Source organism: Coenobita brevimanus, chromosome 49 (genome assembly GCF_032717465.1).
Source record: "Coenobita brevimanus isolate Jiangsu-jjx chromosome 49, ASM3271746v2, whole genome shotgun sequence".
NCBI classification, from domain to species: Eukaryota; Metazoa; Arthropoda; class Malacostraca; order Decapoda; family Coenobitidae; genus Coenobita; species Coenobita brevimanus.
Genome location: NC_137002.1, coordinates 4,510,773 through 4,533,559, shown reverse-complemented (window position 1 = coordinate 4,533,559; position 22,787 = coordinate 4,510,773). Strand labels below are relative to the sequence as shown.

The 22,787-nt window shown below is 38.2% G+C and overlaps 1 protein-coding gene and 1 pseudogene across 1 annotated transcript in view; both read right to left on the bottom strand.

Annotated features, from left to right (window-relative positions):
- Window positions 1–14,470: 14,470 nt before the first annotated feature.
- Window positions 14,471–22,787, bottom strand: part of LOC145399404 (ephrin-A5b-like) — a 273,796-nt gene continuing 265,479 nt past the window's right edge. The window contains exons 5-6 of the mRNA XM_080272023.1: window positions 19,317–19,523; window positions 14,471–15,038 (exon numbers count right to left, since the gene is read on the bottom strand). Of these exons, the coding sequence (XP_080128149.1) occupies window positions 14,857–15,038; window positions 19,317–19,523 (389 nt within the window). The 3' untranslated portion in view covers window positions 14,471–14,856. The remainder of the gene's footprint in view (window positions 15,039–19,316; window positions 19,524–22,787) is intronic.
- Window positions 17,437–17,555, bottom strand: LOC145399581 (5S ribosomal RNA; annotated as a pseudogene).

The following is a 22,787-nucleotide window of genomic DNA, read 5'->3' as shown; positions in this document are numbered from 1 at the left end:
TAATGAAACCTGTAATTACTACAAATATTTAGTGAAGAACACCATGCAAGCTTTAAAGCAGGATGGAAAAATTACTTTTCATACATAAACTGTTAGATGCTGAACTCAGGCTTGTTACAATAAACCCTCTCAATCACATGTAACTACCTATCATACAATCCTTTCTTGTACATCAGGAGCACAGGGGTCAGGGGATAGGCTATTCAGTCCCGACATTTAAGGCAAAGACGACAAAAACCTCAATGACCCACATCCAGATGAACCACCTTTACCCACCAGGCATCCATTTGGCTAAATGGATACCACCCAGTGTAATAAATGGTTTCCTGAGTTACAGGAAACAATTTGGCTTGTCACTTGGTGTAGAGTCACCTGAAGGTGATACTACATGAAGTGAGTGGATGGTGAGCACCCCCACCTACCACAAACAGTTAATATAAAGAAAGGTCTCCAATGAAACTTCTAATTTCAGATTACAGTAACTTTATTATGTACAAAAGTCAATTATAAAATATTCTTCCTTTTGGCAAATACGGAATCAGTGAGGACGATAAATTATAAATACAGTACACATTTACATAGGGCCACCTCATCCTCGCCACCGCTCTAAGTCGCAGATACAGAAAGAGAAAAAATCAGATGCACTGGGAATAACATCACCACTGGCTGCTTTATCCCACGGGTTTGGCAGGTGTGACGCTAATGGTAAGTGTGCGAGGGATGTGGGATGGGTGGATGGCTGGAAAGATACAGGTGGATGGATGAAAGGACTATGGGGGTGTAATGTGGGTGGAAGGTTAGAAAAAGGGATGGCTTGTTGGTGGATGGTGGGAAGGATGCAAGGGGTGTGTTATGGGTGGATGGTTGCATTAGTGGATGAATAGGATTGATGGTTGGATGGGCAGAAAGGGTGTGTTGTGGGTGGATGGTTGGAAGGACAGTGTGGAAAGCAAGGATAAGTTCAATCACTGAAAGGATATGATAGAATGAATTTTGAGATGTGTGAGTGGTTGAGGACAAAGGGAGTGAGCTGTGGGTGATCGTTTGAAGGGCTGTTGAGATGAGTGGATGACAGGAAAATAAAAGGCATGAATTGAGAGTGGATGGCTGGAAGGGTAGCTGGGATGAGTTGTGGGTGAATGATTAGCAGAGTTAGAGGAGATATATTTTGGAAGGATGGTTGAAAGGATAGGACATGAATGTGGGTGAATGCATGGAGGAGGCACGGATGGGGATAATGAATAGATAAGTTGCAGGGATAAAAAGTTTGCTATATGGATCGCTGGGAAGGAGAAAGGGAAGGACAAGGATGAATGTGTCTAAGTATGACGGATAACAAGGATAAGAGGAGTGAATTTTAAAAGAATGAATATGCTAGCTGGGTAAAATATAACTGGGAGAAAAAGATCATTTGAGAGATGGATTAATTATTATGTAAAGTGGGGATGAGGATGGATTGCTGACGGAATATCAGCAATGCTTGGTGGATAAAAACAGGAGGACTGGGAGAAAAGCATAAATCAGCTAAGTATGGTGGAGAAAAGGTTAGGATGTTGACAGAATGATTGAGTATGCTTGCTAGTTAAAAAGCATATTCTAATTTGCAAAGGGAGACTCATTTATGGCAGCAGGGTGAGGAAAGCAGCTGGGAAGGAGTGATGAAACGGTTGGCAAAGGAGGGCGGGTGAAGGTTTCTATCCCTTGTGTTACACTCTTAAGAATTAGCTACAACTGATGTGTGTCTGTGGGGGGACATGGTAAAGGGAGTGGGTATGGGGTGGGCAGGAGGGAAGAAAGGGCTAGCCTGCACTAATATATCTTTACACAAAAACTGAGCAGACCATCTCTCCACTCCGCCGCGATGGGAACTTAAAAACGCCCCTTGAGAGTTAACTACATAAATGCCCACCAGGAGCAGAGTCACAACGGTTTGCGTGTTGACGTGGGGGAGAAGGGGAGATCTAGGGTATTTCCTTTTCCATGGGTCACGATAAAACACAAACCGGAATGCGGAGAGACTACCTCCCTCCATCCTCATTTTCCCGCACACGAACTCCACGAACAATGTCTAAACTGCTCCTTTGCACTGAGTATATAAGGTACCCTGGTAAGAGACTCAGCCTGGTATATATTAACCTACAGGGTGGCATTCATGTGCAGGAACATAATGCTACGATCAGGGTTCAAATCTGCATTGGAGTGGGGTAACTTTAAACAGCCTACAGAAGGGGTGACAAACAGCCAAGGGTTCGTATGTGTTTGCTTGCATCTGCCGAGACCTGGAAGCTTATGTCCAATGATCTGTGTGGTTTATATCTGACCCATTTCCTCTCCACATACTATAAGCTGGGAAGTCAACATACAGCCACTTCATTAGACTTTCAACTTCCACTTCTAGACAGACATTGCTCTATCAACTGGTCTCTGAATAAATCATATATATACACAAACATCGCATAAAAAAATACGTTACAGACAGAGAGAGAGACTAGCGAGATTCGTTTTTATATAACATTAGTCACCTTCAAAAATACACTTCTTCTCGAGTCTGGAACAAAAATAAAAACAGCTACTGATTATTAGTCATGGTCGACATCTGTGGAAATGTTTCGAGAAAAACTCTACGTACTTTACCTAATGTGTTGGTTCACTATAGTTACGGGAAGGATTGTCGAGAGGTAATGTTTTCTGGCTACATTTAGTGAGCTCTTCGGATTTTGTTGGATACATGGTTTTAAAGGGTTGGGCTGAGAGGAAAATTTGAGTGAGGAGAGGAGGGTAGAGAGGAGATAGAATGGTGAGGAGGGTACAGTGGAAAGGGTATAGGGAATGAAGATAGAGAGAATAAGAGGGAAAAGAGAATAAGGAAAAAGAGGGCAGGGGGGATGGAGAAGAATGGAAGGCAGAAAAAAGACAAAGAAAAAGAAGGTGGACAAGAGACAGAGAGAAACTGAGTGAAAAAAAAGCATGGTTGGATGAATTACAATGAAAGTTGTCAGGGCATACAGTGAGAAGAAGCAGCAGATAAAATGGCACTTTCTGTAAGAAAGGGAAAGAGAGGTTGGAAAGAAGGAAGTATGAAGGGAAAGACACTGCAGAACTGGATGTATGAAAAAGACGGAGTGTGAGGTAAGTATGGAGGTAAGGTAGGAGAGAGACTGCAGAAATGGAGGTTGAAAAGAAGAGATAAAGGAGAGATTGGAATGGAGTAGGGGAACATGGAGGGAAAGACACAGCAAAATTGGAGGTAGGTGAGAACGAGGAGTAGTTTCATTACCACGGAGAGCTAAGGTTCAAGGCTTTGACTAAGGTGTGTTTTACGTTGAGTCAAAACATCACACCTAAATGCTCCACTACTGATGTGTGATATGATGGGGGAGGGAGGGGAAGGGAGGGGGGGGGGGCAGGTCTACCAACGATGATTATCCTAAGTGGGTGTGGGTAGTTGGATATTTCTTTAAGTACAGCATAAGGGTTTGGATCCTACAAAGCTCCTCGTATTGTGCAACAGAGAGTGAGCCACTGTGGGGATCAAGGTATTGCATATTTCTGGGGGTGGATGCATAATGGGCTGGGAACTCTTAATTCTGCTATACAACAGAATCCTGTACAACATCATGAGTTATCAAAGGAGTACAATGTGACTCCCATGCACTGTGTATATGTTAAACCCTTCACTCAGATGACATTATTCCTTCTTGTTCCTGTTACCTCCTTTATTCAGCTTAGGGAAGATGTCACATACTGAAACGATTAATAAAGGCAGTATTTAACCCCTACAGTTGGAAAAGTCTCTCCTAAGCTCAATAAAGTCTGGAGATAACAAGAATGAGATGAAAAATGTGCGCGCAGAGAAAAAAGGGTTCAAGGATGATTGCTATGACAACCTGAGTGTCTGCAAACCACACTATGAGCTTCAGGACACTCAATCAGCCTGGATCCCGTCAATTGAACCGAATCACTAATCTCATGTGCTTTGAATGTAAATCAAAATTACAATTCACACACAGATCCCTAACAAACTCCCAGTGAATGTGAAATGCATAACAATAACTTGAATCTGTACACTCCTGGATCCTGATATTAATCGATTGAGAAGGGATGTCCTTTTTCATTTATTCTTGCCATCTCCTGATGATTTTATTCAGCTTAGGGTACTTTTCAAAACAAAAAGGGGTTAGATATGCCTTAGTAAACCCCTTCATTTAAGGCAAGCCCTTCCTAAGTTAAATAAAATAGTCTGGCAGCAACAGGAATAAACCAAAAAAGGACATTACCTGGGTAGACGCGCTTAAACGGTTGTCAAAATACAAAGTAAATTCCTGTGCATCCCTTCATGGCATTTCCTGTGCAACCATGAATCGGTAAACAACCTCTCTCATTCACCAACCTCACCACATACACTGAAGAACAGCAAATTATAGACACATGATGGGATCAGCTAAATAAACCTAACTGGTATACTTCACACTGGCAGTGATACAAGAATGTTCATCTCTAGGGAGGGGGGAAACACGATGGCTGATGGCAACTGAAATGGGGGAAGCGGGTTAGTGGGTGGTCACACAGAGCACTTCAAGCTCAAGTTTACCTTTTGCTGTTTTTCCTTCACTGAGATCAGGGGCTGTATTTATAAACTCTTATGCCACATATTAAACTGTCTCTATATGCACCTGTCTTCATTCATACAGATATCAAATACTTCATAATCATACTAGAGTGAACAGTAAAATAAAATGTATGAAATATACAACTTCTATAACAACTTATTTATCCTGTGAAATGGTAAAAATTATTTATGAATACTGGGGACTGAAATTGAGGAATGGAGGTGCTACAAAATTGCTCCTAGTTTGTGTGTACTTTTTGGAATATTTCCACTTGAGTTCAGAGGTTGTACTGAGAAAGAACAAATGAAAATGTAATTTATATATCCCCTCACTTGTATCATTTCTACCTTCACTGTGGTACTGTCGGGTTTAAAGAAAATCTGAACAAGGAGAAAGTACACCACAACAAATCCAAGAGCTAAAACAAAACACAGACTTTTTTCCATGAAACCAACTGCAACACAGATCTGAGAAATACTACAGAATGGATGAGAGGAGAGAGCAATATAAATGAGAATAAGAAAAACCAATATAAAGTAGACATGTTGCTCACAGTGAACACAGACTATCACAATTTCAACTTCCTACACACATTCCTGTAAACAAGAGCTACAAACACACACACACTCTGTGCAACTACCTCTCAGTCTCATCAGCCATGAGTTACACACACTGAGACCCATAATCTTGTCACTTATGGAAGCTCCCTAGCACCTTTTCCTTATCAGTTTATTTTTATGCAGGCAATTGTGGACAGGTTTGGTTAGGTTACGTTAAGTCAGGGATGTGTTCTTAAGTATCAACTTCACTGTAAATTGCTCAATTAAACTGGGGGAAACTGGCAAATTAGCTGTACAAGTAGCAACCAAACTTCAAAAGGAAATGTTTCTGTTATTAACAGTGGACATGACAGCATACAAAAACATAAAATTTGACTCACAATAAGGACTTACTGTATATTATGTGTATTATTTAATATATATAGTAAAAAGATAAAAATACAATAGAATAAAAGAACAATAACAAGTAAAATACACAACTGTTACGGAAGAGGTGATGGAAGGCATCTTAATCTGATTATTATATGATTCCAAGTGAGATGCAGGTGGCTGATGTGAATACCTCTATTACTTGTTGGATGAGCAACTGTATGGGTTTCTGGACTGCCAATCGGTTTGAATATAGTTCATAAAAAACCATATGTGACAGATTACTTGCCTCAATAAAAGACATGAGCAAAGATGTTACAGAATCATTCAATTAGTACTAGCAACGAGACAGTTTCACAGTTTCAATCTAAACATAAATCACTGCATTAGAGGCTACTGTGTACATATATGGTGCTATGTTTTTATCATCAACTGCAATTTTAGTGTTTTTTTTAATTAGTAAAAACTAAACTGTTATCCATTTAAACATCATCATCGCAGTGAAACCCTCAGATATCACGAGTTATAAAAATGTATTCCTAATTGCTGACTTCTAACATACACAAACCTATCCTCATATTGTTTCCACAGTTATCTGCAAACTAAAGCTGCCATCATGAAGACCTTGGGCTGTATTTATAAACCTACCTAAGCTAAACTATTATACGTGACTGCTTGTTTATGCATTCTCTTTGCTCACACAGCCACCATACACTTCAAAACCATATTAGAATGATGATGGGTATCGACCCTAGTTTCTAAGATCCTTTATAAATACTACCCCTGGCCAAAGTGGTTTAATGAATTAGCCATTCTTACAAAGGTATGGGATATAAAAATGGGTGGTTATTATCCTCTATATCTGACTTACGAAAAACCAAGTGTTGTTCTGGGATGGGGTTGACGATGGTCGATAATACTACTAATAATATCATTGGAGGGAAAGGTATGGGATATAAGGAGTGTCTATTACCTTTCAGATCAGACTTAAAAAAAAACAAGTGATATGGGATGAAGTTCACAACGGTTGTTAATAATAACATAATCAGGGGGAAAGGGAAATGAAGAGATTTGCTACATTCATTATCTCTGCAGTTATGGTATCACTAATGCTAAACCACAAGGGGGCATTTTGGGAATGAAAAATGTAGCCCTCAATGCCACAAAATCCACAAATGTACAGCAGCAGTAGCAATTCCCCACACATCAGGGGTTCCAAGCTAATGAAATAAAATCATAGCTCTTCCACCTAACTTGGATATTATTGGTTTGATTTGCAAGACCTTGTTAGGTTCTGGATGTGAGGTGCATTCTAGGTAGCACAGAAGGCTTCAAGGAACCTTTTTTTTGGGGGGTATATTCTGCATATTACACCATCACATCCTCTTGTAAGTTATTGGTACAGTATCTATAAAATTAAAATACCAACACAATTTGCATCAATCACACTATAAGAGAATGCTAAGAGGTAATGCGCAGAATAAATTGCCGAGACAGAGGTGTTATGGCATCTCCAAAGTCGCTTGGGATACGACACAGTTTCAAAGTGGCAAAGAAATACTACCAAAGCTCTGACACTGTTAAGGAACTACTGACTGCTACTGTACACACTATCATTACAGCTGCCAGACGCCACTTTGAGGAGGTCAACCATACACAAAATTCCCCTACAAAAAGGGCTGTATTCTAGGTGGCATAGAAGCCTTCATAGTAATTCTTTCTTAGTTATCTAGTTTGCATATTACACCTTAACACTCCTTTGTATGCTATTCATGCTGTGTTAACCATGTGACTGCAGGGATGTCTCAAATTTTATTCTCAAAATTTCCTGATGATTCTGTTTTCAGTTTAGGACATACTTTTTACACCAGATGGATAAGATAAACCGTTAATATGTCCCTTCAGTATGAGACCTTTCCCAGGTTGCATAAAATCAATTGGTAACAGCAAGAATAAACTAACCTGAACATCACCCACATTCAAAGCGTTAATATCAACAATAAAACCGGAAAGGTTACCGAGGTGTAACATATGGAATGAACTGCTAAGGAAGAAGTGTTAAGAATCTCCAAAGCCACTTAGAATATGACCCAACTTTACACACGCAATGGTTTAGGAGAATAAGGTGCTTTTCCCCTCCACAGTGAACACTGCAACGAGCTAAATTATTAGTCTGCCTGGCTAAATTTACGGATATTTAAAAAACTCTTGCACTTTTACTCTTTGCTGCCTCTATCATGTGAAACTTTCAAGTCTTTTAAATGCATATACAAAAATTCCTATTGGGGGGTCACAATGCCTCATTTACTTTTAGTCAGAACATTCTTCCCTACAAGGTTACTGCATTAATTTTCTAAGTTACTTTTTTGTTAATATATAATTTACAGTTAAAGGCACTTAGATCAACACCCAAAAAATGCTTCAGTTCCTATGGTATGGAGAGATAGAGAGATAGAGATTTGCGGTCTAAATCAAACCTTTGTGCATGCTGCCTCTCTCCTAGCAAAATATATTGGTGTGAAGAGGCAGTTTTGTGTTCAATATTGCTGTGCTGAGTTACACATACATGGATATATATATAAATCTAAAATCCCACATTACATAAAGAGCTGCTATGAGAAGAACACTCAGTAGTACCATGTGTTGGGGGGTTATGAAGTACACTCAGCAAAGAAAGTATCACCATCACCTTTTTTTTCCTCCAAAGGAGAACAAAATACCATAGCAGGATCACCACGATCCCATCTGAAGTCGGGGTGAGACTGGGTGTGGTAAACAAGGAAGGAAAACGCACAAAAGAGAGAGAACTATAAACAACATGCACAGAAAGTATTCTAACATATTAAACCTTTTTCTGTACTCAATGCATTTGCAACTGGTACACTTAGGAATACCTGTATTAACTGCATAATGAAATGGAATCTTGCTCAACAGAATGAAATCCATGCAGTCAAATGGGTTGGTGTATTACCACAGGACACAACAAATGAAATATGTGAAAACTTCCCCTTGAATCACCAAGAAATGATGACATTTTGAGTTGCAATTTCTGCAAGGATGAGCTTCATACAGTATACAGTATTATTTAGTAATGCCAACTATGCCAAGATAACAGAAGCCACAGTGCTAATACAGGGAAAATTATCATACCCAGCTGTTGAAACACCTTTTTTTGCCAAGTGTACCTCGATGAAAATTTTAAAATAATATGATCAACTGTACAAAGTACTTATTCAGAACTGATGTAAAAAACAGCACATACAATGGCAATGGAAAAAGGCAACAGAATACTAAATCATTCTGAGCTTTCTGCTAAACATATTACATTTCAAAACACTTCAGAAACGAGGAAAAATTTACATCAACACAAGGCATCCTACACTCTTGGAATCATATTGTTGTGAGACTATGAACCTTTCCTGTACCTCTTTCTTTGTCAATTATTTTGCATATTATATGAGTATTCTCTTAAAATGTTGTTTTTTCATTATTTTTGCACATAAAGCACAGATGTGAATTTCTATATTACCATAAAATTTATTATTCTTTTCTATGTTATTTGTGGGTAAAAAAAAAAAAAAAAAAAAACTAACATGCTTATGGCAGAAATAAGCTTATGTTTTCATATCATTCTCTTTTACATTACCATATTCTGTTTTATGTTATTCACATCTCGTCATCATCGATTAAAAACACAACGGAAGATGCTACTGATGTTCTTTAACCAATAATAAACTAATTAAGGAAGAGGTACAGTGAGCCTCAATAAACAACAAGAATATGATCCCTATATTTCACCCTATTTACTTCCAGACACAATCATGTATCAACAATGAGACATATACAGTATTTTGGCCAGTAAATCGTGCAGTACCAGCCCAGTGTACTATTGTTTGTCGAATGGTAAAAATGTTAATGGTAAAATAACACTGTTGTTTTTTTAATGTTCTTAAACAGTTAAATGTTCAATGCTGAAAATAACAAAGTGCACTAGTAAAAAAAATCAGATAACATTAAATTCCACCATAAAAACATCTCTTCCATAAAAATGAAATCTACTGGAAAGCATATTCAACAAAAATGAAAAAATATTTCCTAGAAAGAATTTCTGAAAAATGAAAGGATAGAAAAACAGTAGTGAAAAATGTCTGGAGCATTAAGGGGAAAAAAAAAAAAAAAAATCACAACAAAATCCTCTTTTGAAAATCCTTGTCGACCCAAAAACCTCTACTTGAAATGAGAAATGGCACGAATGGAAAACTTAGGAAGCAGAGAAAAGAATTACTGTATAATCTCTTTTCTGCCCACCAACAAAATCCTCATCTGCAAACAACTGTTAACTGAAGATCTCTACTCAAACTCTGAAAGGGCACCAAAAAGCTTCCTGTGATGCTCCTGTGTATGTGTGTGTGTCTTGCTACCACTACTGTGAAGTCAAGGATGTGAGCTTGCCTAATATTCCACCCCTTCTACTTCTCGCTTCTCTCTCCTGTCTAATATTCTTAAGGTGAGAGTGACTTAGTAGAACATTTTACCTCTTCTGCTTCTCATTTCTCTCTGCTGGCTAGCATCCTTAACTGTGTGACTTAGTATTGTATCAGATTTTGCCTCACATTTCTTATATTCTTCAGACAGCTGAAAAATCAAAGCTGAAAAAGCACTGGTAAAAATTTTGCCCCTTCTACTTCTCACCTTCTTCTGCTAGAAAATTAATTTTAAATTCATTCCATACTTCTTACACTCCACTGTAAACTACATATTCAGAGAGACTCTGTATACTTCTCTCTGATATCCTGTTAAGTATATTTCTCTGTCCTGATATGATCCTGTCACGTATATTTGTCCTCTTTCCTGTTTAGTATATTTCTGTCCCTTCTCTCCCTTCTATTTAGTATATTTCTCTGTCCTTTCACTCCTGTTAAATACATTTCTCTGTTCGTTCACTCCTGTTCAGTATACTTCTGTCCTTTCTCTCCCTCCTGTCTAGTATAGTTCTCCATTCTCTCTCTCTGATATGATCCTAATTTGTATATTACTCTATTCTTCTCTCTGATATGGTAAGTCAAGGAGGAAACTGACAGATATGACAGCGTGAAGCAGATGAACTGGAACAGTAAGCAAACTTTTGTCCTTAACTGTACCATGATTTGGGGGGATATTCGTCCTCTTACCGACCCATCAATTAATATGTACAAAGCACTTTTTATTTTTATTCTTTTTTTTTACCTATTTACTTGGCAGGGGAAGAAAAATGCTCCTAATATCAATACAGGGGGTAGGGGAAAAAAAAAAAAAAAAAATAAAAAAAAAAAAAAGCCAATCCCATCATACTCCTTAAAAAGTGTAGGGATTCAAGGCTAGGCTACCACAAGAGAAAAAATAAAAATAAAATACATAATCAACATGATACATTAATGTGCTGGGTTAAAGGTTATCACATACAATGGGTTCAACAGTTTTGCATAATACACAAACCATCCTCTTCTTGGTGGCACAGTGAATGTTATAGTACAGCAAGTTCTTGTGATATACCGATTCTTTTGTGTTCTATCTTGCTGGTAATTCCTCATTAATTGTGAAAATATTACCACAACCTTTTCAGCCTCGATTTTTTTTTTTTTTTTTTTTTTTTTTTTTTTAACCCTCTCTCTTCTCTTAGGACACCTAGGAATCTTCTGAATATTACATAATTTTGTTTGGCTAGATATACTCCAGCAGTCAAAAAGGTACTTCTCCTAGAAATTACAGCATTGAACAGCACATAACATTAAAAAATTGTCAATTATAACAAGGATTTACTGTACTACACTGATATCAGCCAAACCTTACCAAGAAGAAACCTGTTAATACACCACTGCTCCATAAAAACACATTATTAGCATATGCATAGCTATGGTCTGTCCACATCGTAAGAACAAAATCATTTACATACATAAAAAATGAAAAATTATCATCAAGAAGAATGACTGAATGAAGTAATTGGTTGCCTGCCCAATCCAAATGCATGTGTCCACCTCCTTCACATATCTATGATCCTACATGCAATCTATGAAAAAAGGGAACAATAAAGTACCATCAAAGAAAAACAATAAAAGCAATAAACATTTGCTAATATTGGGGTTGTCCTCATCACATGCAGCAAATAACAGACAGACTTCGTTCCTTCTGCAAAGTTGAACGTGTAATAATAATCATAATAAACGATACAGGTAACAGTAATAAAAGTAGTCCAGACCTTTTTCCACCTATGAATAATAATAATAATAAATAACTTTTTCTTACCAACGGATTACCAGTAAACTAAAAAAAAAAGTTCATCCTGCATCCAAAACCTGTGGTATATAGCCCAGATGGATTAGCTTCTCTCACTGGCTGGCTCAGAATATGATGGATATTACAAACAAATCAAACCTTCCAATTTTGTAATGGATACAAACTTTTCATACGTGACAGGCATTTTATACTACTGGCATGATTATATCTACCAAATAATTTTCAATCATAAATGCAGCAGTTTGCGAAAAAGCGGCAGAACTAAAACATAAAATAACTAGCACAAATTTATGGTTAAGTCTTCGTAACTGTCAAAATCCTAGGGATGTCTTCTTTCTCTTCTTACTAACTAATGACCATTTTATCCAGGAGGGGTTAGATTCAGTTTCAATAAACCCCTGAAAATATGAGAGGTCTTTCTTAAGCTGAATAATTTAGTTTGGAATAAGTCAGAATGGGCATCACCTACATTAAGAAATGAAGTATCCTGGAAACAAGGTAAAATCATCAATTCTACAACCAGCCAATGAGACAGACTACCAATTGCCACACAGTGCAGGTGTAGTTAATTTTCCTTCTATGCATGTGACTGTGGTCCCAGCAACAACAAGAGAGGTCAACCTCTAAAGCCTGAAGGTATGATGTGAAAGATAATACTAGCATTGCGAACAAATGAGGCAATGTACTGTTATTCATAAATTTGCAAGCACAATTAAGTAACAGAGGTACTGTTATTTATGCCTTGCATGTAGCAGAAGGTGTTATTGTTTACATGTTCAAGGAAACAGGACTTTTTCCATCATTTCCCATTGCTTGGTAATGCTGAGTATTTAAAAATTCAGTTTAATGTCATAACATTTGGAAAGGAACAAAACAGAATATGGTTACCATACTAAACAGCAGTAAAACATTCAACTGGCTGTGTGTCATGATTATTCATCTTGATGCAAAGCATAACATTGCAGGAGTGAGTATTCATTATACTGACCTCTCATACACTTGACACTGCATTAAAAGCTGCCTATCACAGATGTAAAAGAAATAAGAAAATTAGGTTGGGCAAAGGCATAAGAAACTACTTTTTTGTTTTTGTTAGTGACTTACGTTGACTGAGGGGAAATTTAAGCCAAAAGAAAAAGGGATACCATCAGCTTGACCCCTGTTGTACTGATGTCTAGGAGATGATGCAGTATTCCAAAGGTTTTGCACAATCAGCATCAGGCAGAGTATTCTTCTGTGAGCAAGGAAAAAGAGAAGCAGGAAGAGTAAACTGAATCATCAACAAGCAGGGAGAAAACAGAATAGGAAAAGTAAACTGAAATCTTTAAAAAGCAGTCAGTTCAAAATGGCACACAAAACTACACTGCATACTTACAGACAGCATAATGAAAACTATATACAGTACAACTAATGAGCATAACTGAAAGTGATAATGATGAAAATAGAAAAAGCAATGATGCAGGTGTGTGTGGGAGGAAGAAATCACTGACAATCGACAATACTTACACCATCTGGGCACTTAAACCCACTACTGCATATTCCAGCTAATCTCACCTTCACATAAATGCGGTTGATTCCATAGCTAATCCTTGTTATAATACAGTACAGTCAGTCCTTGATATAAGCCAGGGATACATTCCAAAACTGCACAGCTTTTTCCACGTAACTGGTACTATCAAATGAGGAAAAACAGACACGTGATGTACAGATATTAAAAAAATAAATAACAAATTCTTCCAAACAACTGGCCCTGTGAAATGAAACTATGAAATTTAGCAGCACAAGTAGCAAGGGAATTTTAACAAGCCTTCCTTCTGTATCTTCAAAATTTAATAGCAAAAATAATTCTAAAAACTGGTACTGTGAAATATAACCTGGAAAAATCGGCCACATCATTAGCAATACAAGTTTAATAAGTAATCCTTCTGTTTCTTACCGTGAACATAACAGCAAACGCAATGTCTAAAATGCTGACTTATAAGTGGACTTACTGCATGTACAAAGACCAACCTTTCTATCTGACTGGGTATCACAATTCACGCCTATTCCTGGCAAAGCAACACCCCATAAATACTCTGAGTGGCAAGCTCAATCTGTAAGAAAAAAAAAGACACGACCTAAGCAATAAATATGACACTGTTCGCTTCCTAATGATGATCTAGTTTTCAAGTCAAAAATTAAACACCGAAGACAAACACCAAATACACGCCATCACTTTCCTCAATTAAACCTTTTCCTTCCTGGTTACGGTAGAGACAAAGCCAAGATCTAGATGTGGAAACTAGCATTCTCACTTGACAGATAACAAAAAAAATTCCAGCACATGAGCTAATAATAATAACAAAAAAATAATGAAATGGAAACCTACAGAAAAATGATAAAGGGATAAGGGGGGGGAGGGTCATCGTCCAAAATCGGCATACATATATATATATTTATACTGTATATATATAATGACGTTTGCACCAACATGTACATAGATAAAGTCATATTTACAGAGAGGGGAATAAATACCTTCACTTATTCCTTGTGTTCATGTATGTGTGTGTTTGTATGTGTACACGAGTCTATTCTTTGTGAGTGAAACAATATTCACTCATTCGATCACGAGTGCAGCATGTCTGACGAGTGCAGTCGTTTCCTGCAACTTGCAATGCCAGTTTAACACTCAGGAATTATCACATTTATGAATCCACTTTCACATCGCATCTTCCACCCAGACACCACTAATCACACCTCGACTCTTTTACTCCTCACTTTCTCCCTAAAAAACATGAATAATGATAATGACACAACATATTGCTCGGTCAGCGTGAGGCGTGAGAAACAGTTGCGTTCCTTCTTTTATCAACAATTTCCCACTCAGTTTTCATCTACACTTCACTGCGCGGGTTTTCCAGTCTATGAGCAGCACAGAAATAATTCCCCATATGTTTTTATTTTTCATTTATTCCCACAATTTTTTTTTTTATCACTGCCAAAAAAAATAACATTAGCACAGAAACTGTCTTGGGGAAAAATATATATATATAAGCCTAGGGCCTTTAGGAATGTGCAGTTGGGGTGGGGAGGGGGGAGTGGAGGGTGAGGCTGGGAAGGAGGAGGGAGAGCAGCGGGAGGAGGATGGCCAGGAGTAAAGGGGAGGAGATGGCCCGAGGGGAGGAGTTTAGGGTCAACTCCTCATTCTTCACAACTTCATTCTCACTGCGATCAGGCTGGCGCGTATCTGGAAAAAAAGAACAGATGTCAATGGTGGTGAAAAACAAAATTCACAAACACTACAAATTAAAAAGGGAAATCTATTACAGTTAATACTGTACATTACTGTTATAATCATCATTCACACCTCTTTTCCCACCTATGAATGGGGTGAGGCAGGGTCAGGGGAGGAAAAAAAAAATAAAAATAAAAAGTCTTCCCAACTGAATAGACCACACATTCATTCACTCATTAAAAAAATTAATAAGGTTTCACCATTACTAAAAATACAGCAAACTCTGGTAAAAGGACACTCAGTATTACTAACAAAGAAAAGTAATAATGATATAAAGAAGTTCAGTAGAACTAATAAGAAAGAAAACATGGGTACAGGAACATCACTAGAACCAAGAGTTTTAACTATCTATCCATCCATCATCCAATCCTACGTTGCCCCACGAGGAGCGTAGGGGCCCAGGGCTAGGCAGTTGGTCCTGACATTTAAGATGAGAGTGACCAACCTCACTCATCCCTGAATGGCATTACATTAGCAATCAACCCTAACCACCCCTTGGATATAAACCTTCACCAGCTCAATCCGATTGGAGCACAATAATTATCCACTAAACCATCAGGCGCCAAAATTTGGTTATATGGTTACCACCCAGCGTAGTAAATGGTTCCCTGGTGTACAGGAAACCATTTGGCTTGTCACTCAGTGTCGACTCACCCACAGGCAGAAGGAAGAGGAAAGAATGAAGGAATGAAAGACAGAAGAGGGAGTGTTAAGTCACCCGTAGGCAGAAGGACGAGGAAAGAATGAAGGAAAGAAAGACAGAAGAAGACGGAAGGAACGAAGGATGGAGGAGAGGACAGGGCAGACACCCAAGAGCAGCACTACATTGAGTGAGTGGATGGTGAGTGCCTCCACCTACCACAAAGAGTTTTAACTAATAAACCATTATTCAAACTCACCTGATGAATGAAGTAAGAAAAATCACAATGAATTAACACATTTAAAAAAAGTGAAGAGGAGCTAATAAATTAAGATTACAACGTGCCTCTGTAATGCCGATTCTTTTGTTAACTCTTTTTGGTTTTGAGAAATTTGAGATAGTGTATGGAAGTTGGAACACCTGATCATGAATCTACATGTCCTCATCATCATCATTATTTGCCCAAATTCCTAATAAAAATAAGGTGGATATATATCCACTATCTATCTGTTGCCAGTAGCCTTATCTCTTATGGGGTGGCCACAAACAAATCACCTCCATGTCGCCCTGTATATATGTCCTAATAAAATAATAAAAAGCATAAATAACAAAGTGAGCATTACAAAATATTATAATGCCTTATATACAGTATCTCACTCCTCAGTATCATCATCATTCAACTGTCCATTACTGTATTTCTATAGGGCTGCAATAAAATTAAACACAAATGTAAGAGAAGCTAGTGCCTGGTAAAATGGTCAGTACACACATTCAATTATCATTTGAATATTAAAAAACAAAGGAGCAAGGTATATCACAAATCAGTGCTAAATACACATTTTCAAAATGATGCTGCAAGTATAAAACATCATTGTAAGTTCAAAACATACTTAACATGTTGCTGTAATAAAGTACAAATCATCATCCTGACTTCTTTTTCCCACCCGAGAACAGCGTGAGCAGGGTCTAGAAAGCAAGAGAAAAAAGACAACAGAAAGAGAACCAAGCGACAAGATACCTAGTGAAGTGGGCTGCATACTCATTCATCACTCAAGCTCTTGAAATCCAGATTAAATAGTATAGGCAATTTTTTTGTAATTTACTGAAAATGAAAAATAAAAAGTAACAAATAAAAATACCCGTAATAAAAATAAAAATAAAATAAATGTACGAACAAGATACTGACTGATTCATTAACATAATTATTTAATATACCAGTTAGTGTATGCACCACCAGATCACTCACCCATGTAGGCTACAAACAGTCTTACAACATTCAGTAAGAACACATGCTAGTAAACATACATATACACATAGTATTGGGTTATGGGATCACAATAAACTACTACACCTGACAACAAACACTAACAAAATTCACAAACTCATGCTGCCAAGTAATCCAGCAGCTAATTACTAACACAGAGAGCTTCAACATTCAGCATAAATGTGCACAAATTATATTTTGGTTCACATTAACTTATTTCAGACATGAAAATAAATAAATAATAATAATAATTAATACACAGACAACATGCAAACAATGCAGTAAAAAAAAAAAATAAAATAAAAAATAATAATAATAATAATTCATCATTCATTGCCAGACGCCATGTATCCCAAACGGGGTGGCCAAGGGCTTAGAGTTAATTGTTTTACAGGGAGGGGCACTAATCCTCCACCAACCCCACTCGACACGTAGCGAGAACGTTATGCCAACAGCATCTGGTGTTCCCAGGTGGTCACCCATCCAAGTACTAACCAGACCCAACGTTGCTTAACTTCGCTGATCGGACGGGAAGCGGTGTACTCAACGGGGCATAATGATAAAAATATAGTGCTGTACAGTATATGTATTTTTGACATACATATACAAAGTACATGTGCTTATTCAAAAACACACACAATAATAGAAGGTACAATCTGTGCAGCCACTTACAGCCACAGATTTTGCAGAATCATTAATTGTGTAGGGCTTTGGAAAACTTTTCTCAAAAAATAAATAAATAAATAAATGAAAATAACGAAGGACTTGGGTAATTTAAACCACCAAATTCTTCTGTCTCCTGCATAACTGACAAGAACATGGCCCAATAAATATTCTCCCCAGACAAAAATACAACCAACAATCCACAAATCCTGGTCCCTACGAACATTCTACGTGCAAACAGACAGAGGTAGAGAGACCCTGTCCGTAGGTCTCATAGTCGGCGTGGGAAGTGAACCCAAAACCTTTCAGTTCAAGGTTAAACATGCTTCCAATTAAACCCCCACTACCCCTGGCATTCCACTTAGCTGCATTTCTCTTCCCTCTCTCCCCTCCAGCTGCATTTCTCTTCCCTCTCTCCCCTCCATCTTCATTCACTTCTCTCCTCCTTTCTTTCCTATCTCTTCAACCTTCTCTGCCTCTTTCTCATACCTCGCTCCCTTTCCCTTCTCCTTAAGTTCTCATTTCTTTTACAAAATTACTGCCAATCAATCTCACATTATTAACTCCTTTGGAACACAGGAGTATGAAGCTAGAATACAATAATCTACATCATTTAAGGCTCTGTCACCATTAGTACCAAATTCTCTTCTTCCTCTGTTCTTTGTCCAATCCTTAATTTCCCGTTTCTCGTGTTTCATTCCTCTCTACTTGCACCTCGTTCAGACATCTTTTCAAACTGTCCTCTTTCCTTCCTTCCATTTCTTCATCCCGGTATTGTTCTTATCTCCTCTTGCATTCCATCATTCCTCCCATTTCATTCACTCTTTCCAACTCTCATTTCTTCTCTCTCTCAATTTCTTGTTCATGCTCTTTTATCTTCAGTCTCTCCTCTCCATATTACTTTCCCCTTCCCCTCTCTCTTTTCCTCCATGTCTTCCTTCATTTTCCCCCCTTCCTACCCCTCAACTTTCCTCTCTCATCTCCATCTTTCTCAACATTTCCCTCTTCCCTCAAATTAATTATTATTTCCCGTTCTTCAGTTCTCTCCCGCATTTTTCCTCATATCTTCTCTCCTCCTTTTCACTTTCCCCTCAAACTCTTCCTTCTCTCCCCTTTTATGACTTTTTTATTTTCTTTCCTCTCCTTACTATCATCCTTCCCCCTCGTCTCTACTTCAGTCTCATCCCTCTCTTCTCCTCTCCCTCTCATCAACATCTTCCCTCTCCTTTTCTTTTGTATATTTTCTCTTCCTTCTCATATTCTTTTCTTTCTCCTCTTCTTCAGCTCTCTCCCTTTTCCTCAGCTTCTTTTATCTTATCTTTCTCCCTTCTCTCTCTCCTCTCCATGCTTCCCTCTTTGTTTCTCTCCATCTCTTCTTTCCTCTCTCCTCTTTTTTACTTCTATTTTCCTCCTTACTCCTCTCCTTCACACTTATCTATCTCATCTTCCCTCTCTCCCCTCCATCCTCCTTCACTTCCTCCTTTCTTTCCAATCTTTTTCACCTTCTCTTCCTCCTCAAACTTGCTCCCTCTCTGCTCTCCATTAGTCCACTTCAGTTCTGCCCTTCCCTTTCTCTCTCTCTCTCCCCTTTCCTTTAGTCCTCTCCTTCAGTTCTCCCCTTCTCTCTCTCTCCTTTCATCTTTCCTCCCTCCATCTGACCCACCTGTCTTCTTGGTAGTAGTCTTGAGGTTGTGGTGTGGGTCGGCATTCTTGCGTGAGGTTGTCCTATGGGGTGTGGTGGCGTGGGTGGTGGTGGTGGTAGTGGAGGTGGAGGTGGTGGTGGAGGAGGTCTTAGGGGTGGTGGAGATGGTGGAGGGCTTGGTGGAGGTGGTGGAGGAGGTGGTTGAGGTGCCACGTGTGGATGCCGGGCCTGTAGGGAGCAAGACAGAAGGAGGGTGGCTAAGGTGGGTGCTGATACTGGCTACACGCACTAACAGCTAACAACTAGCACAGTACACTAATATGCCGTGCCATACACCTAACTTGGTTCAACCCTCCACTACCATCAAAGCAACACAATCTAAACTTTTTTGTAAACAATGTTCTCTGATTATGACTACTTTTTAGTGTCACCATTACTCCTTTCATGCAAGCCATATCTCCTAAACTGAATACGCTGTTTGGTTGTGATCAGAAGTAAGAATATAAAAGGGATATCTTCAGGATGAAAGGATTAATGGACTGTTTCCAACTCCTTCAGCACAGATGTCTCTCAAGTTGAATCAAACTGTCTGGCACTAGCCAATATAGTTTTAAAATCTCTGGCTGAAGAGGGTAGTGCAATCAGCTGATCCTTGAAACTATGTTAGGAAATACTGTACGTAATATTATAATCAAGCTTTGCTGCCCCAGTTTAAATTTAGAATAAATTCTGATGAGTATCTATCGTAAAAAATAAATAAAAAAGTTTATGTTTTGAAAGAGTTCTGGTACTACAACAGGCAAAATATGGAGATCCTAAACACAGTACTGTAATTTCAAACTGACTAAATAACATATCAAGTAAGATGAACCAAGTTTTATGTTGGCACTGAACACATACCCCAGGTGCAGGACTGACAGGTGTAGGAGGCCAGACAACACAACACCTCTATGCCAAATCACCCACCAAACTTCCATTCTTCTATAAACCTGAACACTGCCAGCAGGTTTGGTCATGTTAACTTTGTCAGCAGTTTACTGAACACTCTAAGGCTGTGATACTGTGAGCTAAGAGGTCCTTAACACCTCTCCCTAACCATTTATATTTCAATACTGCATATTCAAACCCTCCCTGTCCTGCAAGGGAAGGATGGTGGGCTGCAGGAGAAGGGCAACCATGGCCTAAGTCCACTATGTTCACTTCCTTCTGAACCTGGGGCCAAATAACACATGCAACCCCCCCCCCCCATATTCAGGTTAGGAGACATCTCTTTTTGTGAACTGGTTAATGATGGCTATATCTGACCCTTCCAGTTAAAAAACAATCGGCTTAGCTGATTAAAACCAACGGGAGATGGCAACAATTGCTTTAACTAAAAAAGATCTCTTGTACAATTCTATCAGAAAAAAAAGTACAAGAGAATATTTAGTTGCAACATGCAAAACAAACCTTATGAAAGAAATTTTTAGGAAAGAGGTTTAAGAAAACTTTTAGCTCACAACAGATTGCCCCTGTGTAAGTGCTATGGTCTGTCACTTGATGGGAATGCGAAACTAAAGATTAACAGCTGAGATAAAAACTGTAATTTCTGTCTGGTCTTTATGTGAAACTAACGATTAATAAAGTAGCTGAGATAAAAACTGTAAATTTGTCTGGTCTTTCACATCACTTCAAATCTAAAGTGTTGGCAATTTAAATGGATATACAAGCAAGCTTTCAGTGCAGATACAAACTGTTCATATTATCTGGTCCCTTACATCACTTCAAATCCAGTTCACATGTTGGCAGTTTTGGTGGATCAAGAAGCAAGTCTAAGTGCTGTCTGGCCACTTATAACAAAACTTTCTACCTCAATTTAAGTGTTAGTAATTTAGGTGGATCTAGAAGCAAGTTGTGAGTGCTTTTTGGCCACTTGCACAACAGATTCTGCCCAAATTTTAAGTGCTGGCAGCGTGGGTAGATGTAGAGGCAATTTTGTTAGTGCTATTTGGCCACTTAAATGTCAAGTACAGCATTTAAAGTGTCAGAGGCTTGGGCGAATCTGGAAGCAAAATGTTCATATAATCTGGCCACTTTCACAACACTGCTTCTACATCAATTTTAAGTGTTAGCAGTTAGGGAAGGTCAAGAAGCGAGTAAGTGCTATCTGGGCACTTTCACAATAATTTCTATCCTAGTATAGTGTTAGTAGTTCAGGTTAATCTAGAAGCAAGCTGTAATATCCGGCCACCTACAGAAGAGTCTACCCTAATTAAAGCGTTGTTAGTTTAGGATCTAGAAGCAAGCTGTTGGTGCTGTATGGTCCCTTAAATTCACCTCTACTGAAGTAACCCCAGCAGAATTAACCCCTGAATCCAAGATCTTGATTTATTTATTTATTACTCCAGCTACCAGATAATTTTATTCAATTTGTGAAAGCCACCCATGTTGGGTAAAATAATCATGAAATAGCAAGAATAAAATTGAGACCTGCAGGTTCCATGGGTTAATGATGCTCAGGCCAACAGTACACAACAGTTCATCCACCTTAACTTGGCGGAGATTTTTTCATCCTTTTGCAGCTTATTTACCGTAGCTCAATAGACGAATAAGACAATAGTATCATTCTAAATATTCTCCATAGCACTTCTTCATGACTAGTACCACATTAATCTCTCCTTATAGCTCACTGGCAAAATAAGAAAATACTACAGCTCTACATCCTTTCCATAGCACTGCTTCATGACTATCATAATCTAATTTTAATCTCCTGTAACATCTTGGCATTCAAGATGAAGAGATGATAATTTTAGGCCAAGTTAAAGAGGACAGAGTATAGGACATCAAAAAACAATACGGCCATCAACTGAGTGTACTGTACTGACTGTCTCAACTACTAACCTTTCCTGGGATGGCTATGAGCTATGTCAACCACTTTAACCAATGTCAATTTTAAGTTATTCTTGCTGCTACCAAATGATTATACAGAACTCAAATAAAGAGAGCACCCTGCTAATGAAGGAGTTAAGGACAGCTACATTTAACTCCTCCAATTTGGAAAGACCGTCCCAAGACAAAGGAATCAGTTGTAAACACCACACATTGCCATCAGACTGAAGGGGGTTTAGCGGAAGGGATGTTTACTTAACCGGAACGACAACACTGCTTTTTGCTGTGCAAACTAAAATTTCTTACAAATTTTGATACCTTCTGAAAAGATAAAATAATTTTAGAAACAAAAGTATCAAAATTTTGAAATGAATGTACAACGACAATGAAATAAAATAAAAGCAAAGCGTCATAAACTTGATTTAGTGATTTTTGGCTTTCAAAGAAAATTTTACATATATCGGTACGAGTATACTACCTATACAGTCCTGACAACAGAAAATTGATGCTAATATACCAGCGTCCAAATGAATCCAGCTTTGGCATAATTCATAAATCATTCAAGGTTAGGAAATACTAAGTAGTGAGTTGTTAATACAATACCAGTATACTGTACCACATCAC